Consider the following 18844-nt stretch of genomic DNA (forward strand, 5'->3'; position numbering starts at 1 on the left):
GGAACAAATAGGAGGCTTATTTGAATCATGTGCTTTTAAAAGAATTGGGTCAAAAGTGCTATTTTTGCTTTTGACTGAATTCATTGTCTCCGATTCTCTCTCCACAACGCCTTGTGGGATTTCATGTGCGTCCAATCTACAGCATATTCTCACTGACTTTCCCTGCCAGTCATCTGTTTCTCTTCATCCCGGCCTGCTTATGAACAATAGCCTACAAATCAGAGCAGTTTATATAAGAGAGATGGTTTTCAAGGGCTTCACCGCCTGACGGAGTATCTGGATTTTTTCTGATTGGGATTTAAAACCCAAAGAATAGTAAAATTGGCCAAAACAATAACCAAAAATTAGCCAAAACAACAGTCTATCAGTTGTCTTTTAGCAACATGAATGAGTGCAGAGGCCTTTTTAAATAAACTACAAATTTCCAGATTTATTTCTGTAGCCCTTTATCTGTGTACGATGCAACAGTTCTCAGTTTTATTATTTAGCTTTTCACCTACGTGCAAAGTTTCAATCCACAAAGGGTGTTGGTGTAACAATTTTAAAAATCCTCGAACATTTCTGCCACCTTTGTGTCCACACACCTTTTTTTTTTTTTCATTTTAAACCCTGGCTTGATTCCTACAGTTTCAATTCCTCCATCTTTAAAAAAAAACAATGGTTTGGTACTGAATATCGCATATTTTGCGTTTAGAGTAATTTGTTAACATCCTCTTCTTCTTTTTTTAGACTTTCCTTTCTCAGGGTGAGGCGAAGTCGGCCCGCTGCGATGATTTGGAGTCCCTGAAGAAGAGAAAATGTGATGGGAGCAAAATCGAGAACCCTCGTGGAAATATTAAAATTGACAAGAACAAAGCGGTTACTACACGCAAGAAGGCAACTGACACGAGCGAGAAACCTGAGAAGCTGAGTCCCGATCAGATCACCCAGATACAGCCTCAGAAACTCACCCTGACACTCAGATCCGGTAAATATCCAGCACATCTGTTCATGCCAAGTCTGCCTCAAACTGCTGAATGATGACTTGAACTGGCTAGGAGATAATTTCATTTGGACAACCAGCCTCTATCTGCTGTATGTCTGATCTTTGATGGATATTACTGTATTTATTCAAAGAATCAAAAGCTTGAATAAATGAAACAAGGTTTAGCCTCCATGCTTGGTTCATGTACAGAGGACTTTTCAATGCTGGTTTTTAAGGTTAGAAGTTGTTTGGCTTATATTTTAGCTAGAGCTCTAAGGTCAACGTATTACACGTTTCTTAGGACACATTCACATCAGCTTTTTTTTTTATTTGAATTCGAGTCTGTTTCCTTAGAAAGTCCTCTTCGCTTGGGGAAAAGTAAAATGTGCAAATTGGATCAAAGAAGTGGACTCAGTCTGCCTACAAACGCAGGTCTCGGTTGGTTTCATGCGGACCAAATACAAGTAGACTAAAAAACAAAGTGCATTGTGGGTTCAGCATACAGTGACCTGCATGGAGCGTATGGGATAATAGATGGCTCTGAATTTGGTCGAAGTTCTGATTCACATCTGATCAACTGTTTTATGCAGCTCCATATTTTCTTGCAACTGTTGGAGACTGAAACACGTTTCTTTTATTAAAAGGTCGGATTTGTTTTAGAAGTGCAGCCTGAATGCAATCTTCGGTCCAGAATAATGTTGCCCAACAGAACCAAGTCCCCATTGGTGCTGGGACCAAGTCTAGCGGACCATCCTGATGTGAATGCACCCTTGCGCACATTCACATCGGCCTTTTGATTAAAATCTGAGTCCCATTTGCTCGGAAAGTCCACTTCGTTTGGGGAAACGTGACAGCACTAAATTAATTCTGATTCTGATCAAAGAAGCCGACTCGGTTCGCCTACAAACGCAGATCTCAGTCCGTTCAAGTGGACCAAATACAGGAAGTGGACTACAAAGTCACAAAAAGTTAGATTTTTATTAATAACTTTATATTTTGTCCTGTTTATTTATTTTGTACACCTACATTTAGTTAGAGACAGTAGTCAGGGAGTCATGTTCTTGGGTGGAGGGGTGGGGGTGGGGTTAGTTGTCTGTCCTGGTGTGGTAAAGAGAACATGAGACTGTTTTTAAATAGTTTTTATGTGCTATGTTATCAATTTTTGTGTGAATGTTTGCACTATTTTTCATCTTTATGACTTGGTTTTATCTTGTAAAGCACTTTGTTTCCTCTGGCATTAACCCTTTATAGGGCACTCAATGAAATACCATGAAATCAGAAATTTTAACCTAAAATTGTCCTACTGGGATGTACCAAGACCTCCATTCTGTTGTTACATTAAAAAAAAAAAAAAAAAAAAAGTGTTATGCTGAAAATGAAATGGGGGGTGATCAAAAATAGTCACTTGCCTGATAAAAGGTTAATAAACACCTAAGAAATAAAGTCCGATTTGATTTGGAAAAAAAAAAGGTCACTTCCTGCGTTTGGCGTAGTATTGCATTGTGGGTAAACGCTGGGCCCTACAGACAAACACTACTGCAACAAACGCGCATGAATCTCTAGAAATGGCTCGTTGTAAAACATGGAACGATAACAAAGTAAAAGCACTAATAGATAAATGGTCAGAGGAAAATATGTCACAGCTGCCTGTAAATACTCACAAGAACAAGAAGTGTTTTCTTCTTCTCTTTTGCTAAATACTAGTGTAGCACCACTTATGGTGAGAGTGGGGATGTATTATTCTCAAGGTTTGGCTTGTTTGACCAAAGTGCAACAACGCAATCTCTGTTTCGTACAGTTGAGCCAAGTCCCCAATCGGACCGAGTCTAGTGGACTACCCTGGTGTGAATCCACCCTGAGATGTTTGTAGATCATCCTGATCGATCCCATGAGAAGCTCAATGTCTCATTTTTAGGGCTTTTCGACCGAGCTCGTTCCAGAGCTGGTTCTGAGCCACAGCCAGACTTAGCACTGGTTCTTTGGCTTTCAACTGCCTAAGCACTGGTTAACCAGCTCTTTGCTGGACCAGAGTTGAGAACCACTTCATGGTGTGTGCGTCAGCAGCTGGGACTTCCACCACTGGTCAACAAATTATTTTAGCAAATTTTACAGAGGATTTACAGAAGATTTCTGGGGACCAGAAATAAAGGAGCTGGGACACAGCAGCAATAAACGACCGAAAAGAAACCCACAATTCCAGATCCTGAATTCTGTTCTTGGTGACCGGCCGGCAATGACACAGCACTGACCAGACTCTTTCGGTCGAAACCAAAACCGGTTCTTTGCTAGCACCGGAGCTGAACCTCCTAAGCATTGTCTCTAGCACCAGCACCGGTTCTTCTTTGGTCGAAATTTGACTGCTTGTGTCTATCATAATGTCCTTTCGACCTCTACTGACGGCTTGTGATCATCAGTGCGAGTATGATCGCAGATTGACGAGTGAATCAAGAGCTTTTGTCTTTTGGCTCAGCTCCTCCTTCACAAAGACAGACCGATGAAGAGTCTGCATAACCGATCCACCTGTCGATCTCCTGCTTCATTCCTCCCTCACTTGTCAACAAAATCCCAGGATACTTGAATTCCTCTATAGGATCTCATTCCCCACCCTCCCAAACTCCATGCTTTTTGGTCCATTTTTGGTCCTATCTGCATTATCTAATGAATTATCTCTGACTGTACAGTGCTTTCTGTCAGCTTTCTTTGTTTTAAATGCTATTTTTATGGAGACACTTTCTCTTTTTTTATGTTTTAGGTGAGCCGCAGACATTTAATCTGACTTTCAAGCGAGCTGAGGACTACCCCATTGATCTGTACTACCTTATGGACCTGTCTTACTCTATGAAAGATGATTTGGAAAATGTTAAGAACCTCGGCACTGACCTCATGAAGGAAATGCAGGGAATCACCTCGGACTTTAGGATTGGTGAGGAGGACGTTTGAACTCCAGTCATTGAAAAATAAGCTTGGAGAGTTGTCATGTCTGACATTACATCCTCCGTTTTGTCCTTCAAGGTTTTGGTTCCTTTGTTGAGAAAACTGTCATGCCTTACATCAGCACCACACCTGCCAGGCTCCTCAACCCCTGCACGGGGAACCAGAACTGCACCAGCCCCTTCAGCTATAAGAACGTCCTGAGTCTGACTAATCAGGGAGACCAGTTCAACCAGCTGGTCAGTCAGCAGCAGATCTCAGGCAACCTGGACTCTCCAGAAGGGGGTTTTGATGCCATTATGCAGGTGGCGGTATGCGAGGTGAGCGATGAGTTTGATGGTTTGCAACCAGTAGATGAATTTAATGTTGGGGCTTAAAATGAGAAAAACATTAAGAGAGATCTTTGTTCTGATCCCAGAAACAAATCGGCTGGAGGAACGTGACTCGTCTGCTCGTGTTTTCCACCGATGCTGGTTTCCACTTCGCAGGAGACGGCAAACTGGGAGGTATCGTCCTCCCCAACGATGGGAAGTGCCATCTGGAGAACAACATGTACACCATGAGCCACTACTATGTACGTAGACTTCACTGGGGTGACCTGCATAATGTATCCTGGAAGCGCTGCCAGGCTGAATCCAACCGTTTGGCTATAATGTGTGTTTGTGTGTGTTTCAGGACTATCCCTCCATTGCTCATCTGGTCCAGAAACTGAGTGAACACAATATCCAGACAATCTTCGCTGTGACTGAGGAGTTCCAGCCTGTTTACAAGGTCAAATTTTTATGTTCCTTCCTCTAAAAATGAGAAGCAATGGATCAGATGTGTTCATCGTCTTTGTTCTTGTCTCTTTTATCTCATACAGGAGCTGAAAAATCTCATTCCCAAGTCAGCTGTTGGCACTTTGTCCTCCAACTCCAGCAATGTGATCAAGCTCATTATTGATGCCTACAATGTAAGTAAAGTTTTCACAAATTTAAGCAGTTTTTTTTTATGTTTTTACACATTTTAACATAGTATTTCCTGATAATGTTGGGAAATGAGATCTTCCCTTTATAAAACTGATAGTAAAACACAAATAGAACAGCAGTAGTACCAATGGGGATGTCACTACTGTGAAATTTTAGTGGAGTTAATTTTCATGAATACATTTTTATGCAACAGTCACATTTTAGGCCTACTTACGATTTGAGTTTAGTTTATTTCAGTCAGTCGGTCAATATCGTAACTTAGACATAAATACAAACATAAAACAAAGACTGAAGAGTTTTGGCTGAAGTGAAACACTAATTAAAGCCAAACACAATTACAACTTTGTTACAGCGTAAAGCAGCAAGCTTATAGCTACTTCAGCAAGAACAAAATAGTTTGAAAGTATTTTACAAAGTAAATTCTCTGTAGTCATACGTGCATTTCTTCCATTAATTCACTCCAATTTACTTAATTTAAGAAATGAGACAAAAAAAAAACAAATTACATGTTGTTAAATTCTAAGACTGTATATTCAAATATTCTTTTAGATTTAAACATTGTTTTAAAGACTTTAACCTATTGTCCAGACTATTCCATACATCTACACCTCTGACTGAGATACATCTGTCTTCAGTGTCTGTTCTAAGTGTACTTTTTTGATAAACATGAATTCCTCTTAGATTAAAGCAGGTTTCTGGATTTAAACCTTTGTTGAATACAGTCAGGGAACTTGTTGTGTTGTACATAACTACAGCTGTGCTAAGATCAGCTACATTACTAGATTTGAATATATTTAGATCAATGAACAAAGAGCATAATAATCTGCATAATTTATTATTCTGACTGCTTTCTTTTGCAGAAAAAAAATGGGTTGGATAACTCTTTTATAATTATTTCCCCATAGTTCCACACAATAATTTAAGTATGGAAGAATGAGGGTATTGTACAATAAGTGGAGTAATTTTTTATTGCCATTTACCTTAATTTTACATAATATACTAATTATTTCTGACTCTTTAGTTTTCTCATGATTTATATGAATTTTCCAATTTAATCTTTTGTCAATATGCACCCTCAAAAATTTAAGACGGTACACCCTCTCAATTTCTATTTGGTTAATCTTTAATTCTGTTGGATTATGAATGTTCCTATTATATATGTCTATGTATATATATATATGTATATATGTCTATGTATATATATATATATGTATATATGTCTATGTATATATATATATATGTATATATATATGTATATGTATATATGTCTATGTGTGTATATATATATATATATATATATATATATATATATATATATATATATATATATGTATATATATGTATAAATATATATGTGTATATATATGTATATATATATATATATATATATATATATATATATATATATATATGTGTGTGTGTGTGTATATATATATATATCTATATATATGTGTATATATATGTATATAGAATTTTTATTTATTTATTTTTTTTACTTTAATTTTTTTTTTTTGTAGTTGGGTTTTCCTAAGTTGTTTTTTTCTTTCCAAATGATCAAACATGACTGAACAGTTTAGATCAGCCTGACAGACATGCTGCTTTTCCTTCAGTTCATCTGTCCCTGTCCTCTCAATGAAATTCAGGTTGGAGGGATGTACAGGTTGCTTTTTTCCAACTTGAAATTTTACACTTGGTTGTAATTTATAAGATCAGTAGTTTCAGTCTGGAGCCTAGCTTGAGTATTTAATCTCTTTTTTTCTTCATGTTCCTCTTGGCAGTCTCTATCATCTGAAACCATTCTGGAAAACAGTAAGCTGCCAGATGGAGTTTCTATCACCTACAAGTCCTTCTGCAAGAACAAAGAGGTGGGAACAGGCGACAAAGGCAAGCAGTGCTCCAACGTCTCCATCGGGGACGAGGTAATGAAGATCCTATTTCTTCTACTTTTCCTCTGAAAGTCTTAAAAACATATTTTAACACCTCTCACCAAGCGGGGAAATCCAAAAGACAGGAAGGCAAAAAAAAAGCTCTGAGTTTTAAATCAGATTGTGTTTTATAGCCTGGATGTTCTGTTTCTGGGACATTAAGCTAAGAAGTTCCTTCTAATCACATCGTGAGCTGGTAATCAAAGTCATGTGTGGACAACCTCACAGAAAGCTTAGTGATGTTTTCTGGAGGGCATTTACTGACTGTTTTTCTGGTTTCCAGGTGCAGTTCCAGATTTCCATTGAATCCCAGAAGTGTCCTTCGAATGGAAAACCTGAGATCATTACGATTAAACCTCTGGGCTTCAATGAGGAGGTGGAGGTGGTTCTTAATTTCATCTGTGACTGTCAGTGTGCTACAAACGGAGAGCACTCCAGTAAAAAGTGCCACCAGGGCAATGGGACCTTTGAGTGCGGAGCCTGCAAGTTAGTATGAAGCCAGGAAAATGTGTCCGATTTGTTTGTTCTCTGCAATCATGACTGTTCATCTTTAAACACAATCTTTCCTTTTAAAAAGAATGGAAAAAGTTCACGTTTTAGGTTTCAGCAACACACTGTTTAGTTCATGTGGAGGTAAACTGTTCATTATTATTATTATTATTAGTGATATTATTTCTTCCTTCATTTTAAGTCATTTTATGTAATTTTATTTTGTCTTATGTAATTTTTTCTTTCAGTTGTCTTTTTTTTTTAAAAATTTAATTAATTTGCATCAGTCTTTGCATTTAATTTTATTTTATGTTGTCTTATTTTATTTTATTTTATATTATTCATTTGCATCAGTCTTTGAATTTTATTTTCATTTATTTAATTTTATTTGCATCAGTCCCTGTAGCAGCTTTAATTATGCTTGAATAAAACTGCAACCCTGTACGTCCTGTGGCAGGTGTAACGAGGGACGGATCGGTCAGTTCTGTGAGTGCAGTAAAGACGAAGTCCGGACCGAGGACCTCGATGCGAACTGCCGTAAAGACAACGGCACAGATATCTGCAGCAACAATGGGGACTGCGTCTGTGGTACCTGCGAATGCAAAAAGAGGGACAATCCTGCAGAGGTTTACAGTGGGAAATACTGCGAGTGCGACAACTTCAACTGTGACCGCTCCAACAACAAGCTCTGCGGAGGTGAGGACTGAAGAAAGACGGTCCTTTGGAAGTGTTATTGGTGGCCTCGTATGAACTCGTATGTGGTGAGACTTACTGCTTCCTGTGCTCTACCAGGACACGGTCGTTGTGAGTGCAGAAAATGCATCTGCGATGAGAACTTCACAGGCAGTGCCTGCGACTGCCCCCTTGATAACTCCACCTGCCTTGCTAAGAATAGACAGATATGCAATGGCCGGGGTACCTGCGAGTGTGGAACCTGCAAATGCACAGACTCCAAATTCCAAGGGCCTACCTGCGAGCTTTGTCCTACCTGTCCTGGTGTCTGCGTAGACCACAAGTAAGTCTGAAAGCTTACATGTTAGCTTTAGCAGCTCAGAACTCAGAAACATGAGCAAGTTGTTCAACAGACTCGGCCATGTGGATTGTGAGTAAATTCTGCTGAGAAGCCTGAAAGTATCAGGCTTTTTCTAAAGATTATGAAGATGAATGACATTGCTTTAAATAATATATGAAACAAGCAGGCATTACACAGTTTCCCTGAAGACTTTCTGTTCCAATGTAAAAAAAAAAAAAAAAAGCATTCAGATCTTCTGGCAGGTGCTCCTGATGATTGTTTACTTTTTCTAACAAGTTGTATATTTTTTTAGGCTGCTTGTTATTGCTGTTGTTTTCTGCTTGTCTTTGTCTCCCTTTCTTTATTTCACTTTTTATGGCTCAAGTATCAAGGAGAGCTAAATTCTTCTTGGCAAGTGAATGACCTCGACACTGCATCTCTGTCTGCTTAGGGCCTGTGTGGAGTGCAGAGCATTCCAGACTGGACCGAAGAAGGACACATGCGAGAAGGACTGCAAATACTTCAAGATGATCAAGGTAGACGATCGCAAAAAATTGCCCCAACCCAACGACCAGAGCTACCCACTGGGAATCTGCAAAGAGAAAGATGCCAACGACTGCTGGATCTTCTTCACTTACGCCATCAGAAATGACACGAATGAGGTCTACGTGTTTCAGGACCCAGGTCAGTCGGTCATTTTATTAACCACTTGTTCTAACGAAGGGTTGCGGGGGAGCTGGAGCCTATCCCAGCAATCATTGGCCAAGAGGCAGGGTGATGAGCCGGATATGGTTGAACAATTTATCTATGAACCAATGAATATTAAAAACTAAAAAACAGACAGCAAGCTGTCGTTCTCACTTTTAAATATTAGGATTCTGTACAAAAGTAAATGATGACTACACATTCTTTTAGTTAATTAAGAGGATTTTTATCAACAGAAACCTCAGATTTCACTGGGTCTTTGTGAATCTTTGTTTCAGAGTGCCCGACGGGACCTGACATCATCCCCATCGTGGCAGGTGTGGTCGCTGGCATCGTGATGATCGGCCTCGCCCTGCTGCTCATCTGGAAGCTGCTCATGATCATCCACGACCGCCGAGAGTTTGCCAAGTTTGAGAAGGAGAAGATGAATGCCAAATGGGACACGGTGAGTTCGGATCACAGACGCTCCACCTCGAGCTTTTTCTTTGTCACGATTTCTTTATTGCAGCTGTTTCATAGTTCATGTGTGCAGAACACCAGATTAATTTCACTAGGAAAAAATAATCCAGAAAAAATAGGATCAAATTGATCACTTTTCTCCTTTTAAACTGCTCTCAAACTATTTTATACACGTCATACTTGGTGTGTTAGCAAGAAACTCAGTATGTAAACATGATGTAAACCAGACCAAATGTGTTTAAAAGGTGTCGAACACAGGTGTAAAAGACCTGGGGCCTCATTTATAAAGCTGTTACACGCCCAAAACCCGGCATACGCCAATTATAGTCAACTTTTGGGATTTGTAAAAACACGACTTGGCAGTAAAATGTTCCTACCTCCATCTCAACTCTAACCCTAAAGTACGCCCAACATCTGGATAAAACAGGAAACGGCGACACCAAAGGCAGAAAATAAAACCAAAGGAATGGTGTGAAATTTGAGTCATTTGTTCAAAATCAAATGTAAACTTTTACACAGAATGTTGTACATTAACAGCATTTGGAAAAATTGAGAAAATGTGTATTTGATATTGTTACTGCACCCAGTAAAACTGCAACCACTAAAATATGTTCTTAGACGAAGCAGTTCTACATGTTATAGAAGCCAGATCACTCTAATAAGTCGGACTCTACCTGCCATACTAATAAAGTTCTAAATGAATAATTGCAATTAAAACAACGTGGTTGTCCATCATTGGGCTGATCAGGGTGTTTCCTCCACCTGCAGATATACAAAACATGGAGTGATGGTTGGATATAGAATGCACCCAAATGTAAAGGCGCACAGTGCCTTATATGTCTCTGCAAATGAACACGGTGTATGGAGACTCTGGAGTCGACCCGGCACCTTTCAAAGGGAAGTGACTGACAAGTCAGGGCTGCTCACTCCTTTTCCCAACCCAGAGCGCAGAACAGAATGTGCGCCACAATCATAGACTGTATATAGAGATGGACGTAGCCTCCGTGACCCGTAGGTTTCTGAAGAGCTGAATTGAAGCTCGGTGGGCGGTTCCTACCGTCGCCATCTTTGCAGAGGCACGCGCGTCGTCTCACCCGGAAAATACAAATATGGACAAAGAGGTGGAGCTGAGAGGGGGGCTGTGGTGAATGACTGACATCGAGCGAACTCCGAGCTTTCTGTAGCTAAGAGCTAACCGGGCTAACTCAGAAATAACAGGAGCTAACCAGCTAACGGAGGTAAGCGGGCTAAAGCTAAGTCACAATTTTAACCTGCTAAAAACAGCGGTTGTTCTACGTTCTTCTTACTTGAAGCAGGAGATTTGGTACCTGTCAATCAAAAGGACACGCCCCTAAATATGCCGAACTCTGAGATTAAATTACTTTTAAACGGTCGAGTTAGAAAAAAATTCGCTCCACTCCCCCCCCACAGTTGTCATGAAGGTAAACCTGACCTATTAAACCTAAAATGGATTTTTGAACCAGGCTGTAAACATGTTTATTTCTGCTGTGAAGCTGGTCATGGGAGTCTATGGGGATTCGCTGTTTTGCAGCCCCTAGTGGATGAAGGGGGAACTGCAGTTTTATGCACTTCCACATAGGCTTCACTTTTAACCACCGGAGGCTCCGTCCATCTTTCATATACGGTCATATATGGCCACAACCAGACACGCCGTGGTGTAGCGGCCAGCGGGCCGATGAGGTGCAGGTGGAGGTGCCTCGATGCGCAGGGGGAAACCTGTTGTACAGCTGCAAATGTGTGCACTTAGTGGAGTTGCTACATAACATGGTACTAAAATGGAAATGTGTCACATTCAGCGACGACAGTCTCTGCTGCAGCTGAACGTCAGCGCTTCACCTGCGTTCACCTGCACAATCATCCAACCTGAATGATCGTCAATCATCTTCTCATGTCGGAACCAAACGTTTCTGCTTTACGTCTAGAAGTGATGCCACACATCCAAGGTGGAGAATTCTGATTTATTCACAAGTTTATATTTTAGTGTAATTTCTGTCAGGGTGGTCTTTATTTCTCCCATCTCCTGCACCTCCTCCTTGATGGAAATCATTGTGTCCTCTGTGAGGACATGCCTGCTGGGGGGCACAAGGTGGAATCACTGGCCTCCCCCTCTGTAAGGTGCAGCGCTACAACCCCCTTTTAACAATAAATAAACTGGAGTCAGAGACGTCTCATTTGTGTGCGATTATTTTATAAAGTGAAACAAAGGAGCTTTTGGCGCATTTGGTTCCAGCGTATCTCTGGACTCGTTCATTTTCCCCGCCAGCTTCTAATATGTGGTTGTAAGCAGCAGCCGTTCCTCCTGTGGACGGCGATGCACTTTACATTTTATTGTCAGACCACTTTTATTTTTACTTTCTATATAAGCCTGGTGGTCTGGTGAGACGCGTTGACAGCATCTGTCACCTGCTGACGCTCCTCTGTGTTTCTGGCGGTGGTGATGTCCATCCTGCTTCCACCAAATAAAATAGTTTGACATTTTACAACCTTATCTTTTATCATTTCTACCTCATATCTTTAAAAATATCCCTCTTTTTTTTTTCCTTTTTCGCTGCTGAACCGTCATGGAAATGAGATGGATTAATAATTATCAAGTCTTTCGCCTGACCTTTTATAGCCAACATGTGGGCGTGACAAGATGTTCCCTCACATGCGCAAAATTTAGTGTTGATCCAGATTTTTATAAAGCGAAACAGGCGTGGGACGTGCATGCAGACTGCTTTATAAATATGGACTTTTTTTGCGCCGCATTTCCTGTTTTCCGTACGTTCACACACCATCTGTACTCATCAAATCAAATCAAAGATACTTTATTTCAAGGTTCAAGCCAGCTCGTCCAAAGTTAGACATACAGACATTTACATTTGACAAGTTTACAGAACCGAGCTAAAGCTTAGGCCCCGCAGCCAGTTTTACCGGCGCCGCCTTATAAATGAGGAAAAGATGACATGAGGAAGGATGGTTGGGTGTTGAAACAAAGAAGTATCTCTACACTTCACCTATAGGGGGAAGGATAAAGATGCAACAAAACATGCACAGTTTTATAAATGAGGCCCCTGATCCTGCAGCTCTGGCTGCATGTAGTGTTGCTCAGCATCTCTTCAGTGGGAGGGGGGGTGGGGAGTGGCCTTTGCTGCAGCTGTCACTGCTGCCGCTCACTGTCCACATGCAACAACTGCACCACCATAAAAGGCAGGAAAAACAGAGAGAGGAGGACTGCCGGCCTGTCTGAGTCCAGTCTGTGGTGCAGAATTATAGTTAGACTGATGTAGCCGATGCTGTTTGGCGTTTCTTCTGTTTTTTATTTTTATTTTACATCTGATCCTTCAGCGTTTCTGTTGAACATTTCTAAGAAAACTGTTTTCTGTTCTTTCTACTGCTTCTTCCCACCTGCACGAATTCATTTCTCATGTTGTTCTTCCTCTTTCGCATCATCTTCACCTTCATGTTAGCAAGAGAATCCCATTTACAAGAGTCCCATAAAGAAGTTCCTCAATCCCAGCTGTGGAAACAAAACTGCTGCTCATTAGATTACAGTTTGTATTACCTGTTAGCTCGGTGCACCTCATGATTGTTTCCAGTTTGATCCCAGAGTTCTGCAGTTCGATGAAAGGTTTGGTGTCTGCATGGTGAGGAGTGACTGAATCAGCACGTTTGTTTGCTTGTTTAGCAATAAGCTCCCATTTTTATTTTAATTTGTTTTAATATCAGCCATAAATGCAATCTGATTAGTCAGATAGCACTTTTTTTTTTTTTACTTAAACTGATATTAGATAATTAAACTGATAGTAGATGATTAAACTGATATTAGATGATTAAACTGATAGTAGATGATTAAACTGATAGTAGATGATTAAACTGATTTTAGATGATTAAACTGATAGTACGATTAAACTGATAGTACATGATTAAACTGATTTAATTAATTAAACTGATATTAGATGATTAAACTGATTTAATTAATTAAACTGATATTAGATGATTAAACTGATAGTACGACTAAACTGATAGTACATGATTAAACTGATTTAATTAATTAAACTGATATTAGATGATTAAACTGATATTAGATGATTAAACTGATTTAATTAATTAAACTGATATTAGATGATTAAACTGATAGTACGACTAAACTGATAGTACATGATTAAACTGATTTAATTAATTAAACTGATATTAGATGATTAAACTGATAGTACGATTAAACTGATAGTACATGATTAAACTGATTTAATTAATTAAACTGATATTAGATGATTAAACTGATATTAGATGATTAAACTGATATTACTTATTGTTATTCAGGAACCTACATCAGAGATACAGAGCAGAATGAAATAACGTTGAAATCTGTATGAAAATTAAAGCAAAAACACAAATAAAATCCTTCAACAACCAAAGTTTCACAGTTAAAACAGACCTAAACTTCATAAATAATTTAAAATGGATCTAAAGCATGATATTAACAATTGAGACAGAGAAATTTTAACACCAGCAAACATTTAAAAGCTGGATTGTTAAAAGCTTTTCCCAGCTGACGTTCTGGTTTGGTACTGGATGAGTCAAGATGTATTTTAAACTGGGAATATTGAAGGATTGTCCGATGCTTGTAGTTCCATCACCTTTCAGGTGAGGGGATGGCTGGCAGTGGTGATGCAGACATCAGGTGAACTGTACCACACCATCCTGCACCGCTTGGTGGAACTGGGATTAAATGACTGTGAGGCTAAATTGTTTAACAATGTAAGGGTAACATTTCTCAAGATAAACTACAAACATGTCGTATGGATTTATTACATATGCTTCAATATAAAATAGATTGATAAAGTCCAAAGAAATCCAGGAATGTGGTGCTGAATGTTGATGATCTTCTGAGCCGTCAAGGTTGGGATTCTGTTGTGGAAATCCCTGCAAGGGCTTAGGAACACCTCTGCAAAGCATCGTCAGCAAACACAGCAGCATCAGTAGACTCAGGTTAAAACTCTGCTAGGCAAAGAAATCTATCAAATATCAATTTTTTTCCCCACTTGGCTCCGGTTTATTTAAAATGGACGACATGGAAATCTGTCCTGAGATGATGCAGTTCTGCTGAGGTGCTGTATCTTCTGGTGTCGGCTTGTCTGTGATGAGGCGGTGAGAGAAGTAATGACATGTGAATGACAGGTTAAGATGCTTATAAAAAAACAACAACATAGAAATAAAGATTCGCAGTGTTTTCTCACATGAGCTGTGTCGGTACTGCTTTTGCACTGTGTTGTGTAACTGTAGACGTGTGTGAAGACGGTGCTGCCGTTGTGTGATCCTGACAATAGCTGTGACTCAGCATCCCGTCCCTGCAGGGGGATGCCGGTCGTCAGACTGACTTCACACCACAATTCTTTCTCTGTTTAATCAGATTGTGTGCATCACGCTATGAACTGCACAGCGTAACACTCTACATGATTTCACCAGAATTTATCCAGACTCGTCTTCCTAATCTGTGTGGCGCTTCTTGCAGACTAGAAATCATCTCTTCCCTAACTCTGCTGAACTGATACGATCTGTTCTGCTTACCCGTTTAAGAGAAGCATCTCGGTTTGTTTCCAGAGTTTGATGCTTCATCCAGGAAACATAGACATGCATGTTTCCCCTGATGAGCAACCAGGACCAGAATACTGCTGTTTTGTCTACGTCATGTTTATTTTTCCTGGTTGTCCACTGTTGTAACTCCTAACCCCATCTCTTGTGCTCTTATTAGCTTCTTGCCAGACTATCAAAGCTTTTCATGAAAACTTGTGTAGAGACCGTGGCTGCAGTAGTGAAAGATTTTATATAATTTTCATTCACTCTGTGCCACTGTGGACAGAATGGATGAAATGCTTACCTTGTGTAGCGATACCTGAGGCCTCAAACTGCCTAATTGAATGTTTTAGTGTGAGAATACAGCAAGCTACAGACTGGAAGCAAAAGCAATATAATTTGGCTCAAAATTATGTTTGCTATCAGTAATCATTAAAAGATCGCTGGTATCTTTAGCAGAGGACGGCTTGATGGCGATAGCATGAATTTAGCTCGTTTAAAAAGCCACCAGTTGTAGTTCAGGAGGCTGAGCTGTGATTGGGTAGACCAGATGTGAGCAAGCATGTACAACCTTACTCCAGAGGATTTGAGAAAATGTGTTTTGTAGCTGTTTTTCTTTTCTTTGCCAGGTAGCTGCTCTTTTTCTCCATAGAGTCATCTTTGAAAATAAAATGAAAAAAATGCTCTTGCACCTAAAGGGAACCAAAAAACGTAATTGAGACAGTTTTTATTCATTTTCTCAAGATGGATTCACTGAAGTATGCAGAAGATTTATTTAAAAATGGCTCAAACAGCTTCTTTTTACTGACACCTGCTGTGCTTCCTGCGACCATTTCATGTATTTTCTGTGATGACACACAAGTATATGACTTGTTTACTGACTTCTCCCTCTTTGGTCAATCCTGTGTATTTCAGGGCGAGAATCCAATCTACAAAAGTGCCGTAACGACCGTCGTCAATCCAAAGTACGAGGGCAAATGATGGAGCTGCGCCTTTCCTGTGACAACACTGTATGGAGGACGAAGTGGGGCTGAACAGAGGGGCGGGTTTTTATACAGTAATGTTCACTGTTGTTATTGTGGTCGTCACCAAATGAAAGCAACGCATTTTGCCACTCTGTTTTACTAACTTGTTTTGATTTCCTATGCATCAAAGCCTGTGTACAGGTTGGATATTGTCGTTTATCTGCGTTGGACTTGAGAAAATGTGTTTTGTAGCTGTGTCTCTTTTCTTTGCCGGGTAATAGAAAACCTATCTTTTTTTTCTTTAATTTTGTTTTTTTGTTTGTTTTTGTTTAAACAAGCCATCAGTGTTGTGTTCAGGGTCGAAATGGATGTTGATACTGAGGAGTTCCTTTCCTAAAGACTGCCTGCGATCTTCAGCAGGAGGCAATCGATCAGTCAGTGCTTGAAAAAGCAGCCGATCAAAGGTCTTTCGATTGATTTTTGCCACCTGACCAAAGGTCTCACTGTGTCAGGTTGACTGAGTAATTATTGCTCTTTAAAACGTCTTACTGGATCATCAAGTGTAGCAGCAATAAATGATCTCTATAAGTTTTTGGGTTCGTCACGTTTGCAAAAGATGGAAGAAAGGAAATGGCTTGTTTTATTTGCAATTTATATCTGAACAATCATATTATCTGTCCTTTTTTTTTTTTTTTTTAAATGAAAAATCCATTTTTTTTGGGCTTCCTTTCTCGTTGAAAGGACATCAGTTTACAGTAGAATTACTGTCCAACTCTGGGTTTTATTAGCTTGATTTAAAGCCATCTCAGGTCCTTAAATATTTTCAGCAAGACCAAATAAATGCAAATCTGCTTTTTTATTTCTAACTAAACTTTCTTACATGAAATGTTTTTTTGTTTTTTTTTAGATAACAGCTTGAGAAGAAACTCCTTTTTCCATTTTCCCCTTATTAAATCATCCCAATTAATCATGTCTACATCTTATAAAGGTTTAATGATGTAAAAAAGAAAAAACTGTCACTTAACGTGCCTTAAGTTCTGCAAACAATCCACTCATTTCTGTTTTCTGAAATTATTTATTGAATAAACCCGTAAAACATTTTATCTGTGTTTTTTAAAGTGTCGTTGTACAGTTCTGTGTGTTGAATTTGTCTTTAACTTGCAGTGTTTGCCCTAAATTTGGAGGTTTTTACTGGAACGCGAACAAATGACTTGCTTCTGTCCCTCAGAAAAACTTTGGACAAAGGAGGAGCCACGTTCTTGGTTAATATTTGATGGATTATCCTGACAAAAGCAAACACTGGAAACAAAACTTATAGGGAGTCAAACAGAACAAACTGTTCGACTTAAACGTTTCTGTTTTTTGTGTCCTTCAGTGTTTTTGACATTTTACAGTCTTTTCTAGAAATGGATGGTGTCATATTTCTATGTGCATTTTTAAACAAAACCTTTGTTTTATAATATTTTGGCTCTTTCTTTTTTTTTTTTACCCCACTGATAAAACATAAATAAAAAGAGGTAATTACATTGTAGTTATTTTTCATTTCCTCTCAAAAAGGTGACTTTTAAGACTTGAAAGTAATATCTGGGTTATTTGTTGTGATATGTGACTATTAACAGGATCTGCCATAACAGAAATTGTAAATTTGTTGCTTACTTATGTGGGTGCTTTGCAAACTTGTCTTATGTTATCATTATTAAACAGGAGTTTTGTAGCATGTCTCAATATGGCATTTGTGTATGTGTGTATACAAAACAACATTTTTAAAATGAAAAACATTTTAAAATATATTATTTTTGGAAGAGGGGGAATGCATTGGATACGTTGATTAAATTGCTGCATATGTATATAATGTCTGATAACGGAAAGCTATTAATAAAATCAGTTAGCTTTTATCCAAAATGAATCTGAAACCAAAGAACACTCATTCTTTTGATGTGTGCATGTATCTAATTTTTTATCTGAATTTCAATTAGATCTTAAATATTTTGGTAAGGATTTCCTTTTAAACGAGTCTGACCTGCTACTTATTTTTAGAAATTCTTATTTCCACTAAAAATGAGTCGTATATCATCAATTTGCTGATTATTTTAGCAAAGTTTTACATACATAAAATGAAATACTTGAAAAAAAATGCCCTCTTTTTCTCTCCAAAAAATTTGATCTATGTACTTATTTTCATGTGATCCAAAAATTGAACTGTACTAACCTAAAAATACTAAAACTTTACATCTGTGCAAACTGTACAAGTAGATCACTGGTTGATTATTGTATTATGAAATGAAATGAAAATGAAAAATACTTTATTAATCCCCAAAGGGAAATTCAATATTGTTGTATAAAATTAAATTGAGGTGGTCTTGTTCTGGAGGCTGATGGCTGCTGGCAGGAATAATCTTCTGTATATTTGTCTTACATCGGACCTGAAGAAGCCTCTCACCGAACACACTTTGCTGTTTTGTTTTTGTTGTTTATACTGTTTAATTTCTTTGTTTTTGTTACTTTTTAATCATAATATTCATGATTACACTTTGTAAAAACTGACCCATGTAATAATTTCTCGAAAACTTAATAAAAAAAAAAAAAAAAAAAATCAGTTAGCTGCAAGCTAACGCTGACGTTGCCAGCCAATCACGTTTCGTCCCTTCCCCTGTGGAGCGTGACGTCACCAGCCTTGGACTCTCCGCAGGTGATTGGTGGCCCCGGCTGTCCAATCAGAGAGCTGCTTTTACAGCAAAGTTGTTAACCCCCAACAGTAGCACTTTGGGTTCCACCTCTAGTTTAAGCTTGCATTAAATCGATGGGGAAATACGGAGTTTTCACCGACAGAAATCCGCTGTTTGACGCTG

The 18844-nt window shown here is 38.9% G+C and overlaps 1 protein-coding gene across 1 annotated transcript in view; it reads left to right on the forward strand.

The window, feature by feature from the left end:
- The window catches only part of LOC306758651 (integrin beta-1-like), a 35618-nt gene extending 17776 nt beyond the window's left edge, over window positions 1-17842 (forward strand). The window contains exons 4-16 of the mRNA XM_079243991.1: window positions 730-967; window positions 3717-3887; window positions 3977-4215; window positions 4314-4469; window positions 4571-4666; window positions 4758-4847; window positions 6642-6782; window positions 7072-7274; window positions 7735-7973; window positions 8070-8292; window positions 8741-8973; window positions 9273-9439; window positions 15946-17842. Coding sequence (XP_079100117.1) covers window positions 730-967; window positions 3717-3887; window positions 3977-4215; window positions 4314-4469; window positions 4571-4666; window positions 4758-4847; window positions 6642-6782; window positions 7072-7274; window positions 7735-7973; window positions 8070-8292; window positions 8741-8973; window positions 9273-9439; window positions 15946-16011 — 2262 coding nt within the window. The 3' untranslated portion in view covers window positions 16012-17842. The remainder of the gene's footprint in view (window positions 1-729; window positions 968-3716; window positions 3888-3976; window positions 4216-4313; window positions 4470-4570; window positions 4667-4757; window positions 4848-6641; window positions 6783-7071; window positions 7275-7734; window positions 7974-8069; window positions 8293-8740; window positions 8974-9272; window positions 9440-15945) is intronic.
- The last annotated feature ends 1002 nt before the right edge of the window (window positions 17843-18844 follow it).

This window comes from Telmatherina bonti, assembly GCF_933228915.1.
Source record: "Telmatherina bonti genome assembly, chromosome: 7".
NCBI classification, from domain to species: Eukaryota; Metazoa; Chordata; class Actinopteri; order Atheriniformes; family Telmatherinidae; genus Telmatherina; species Telmatherina bonti.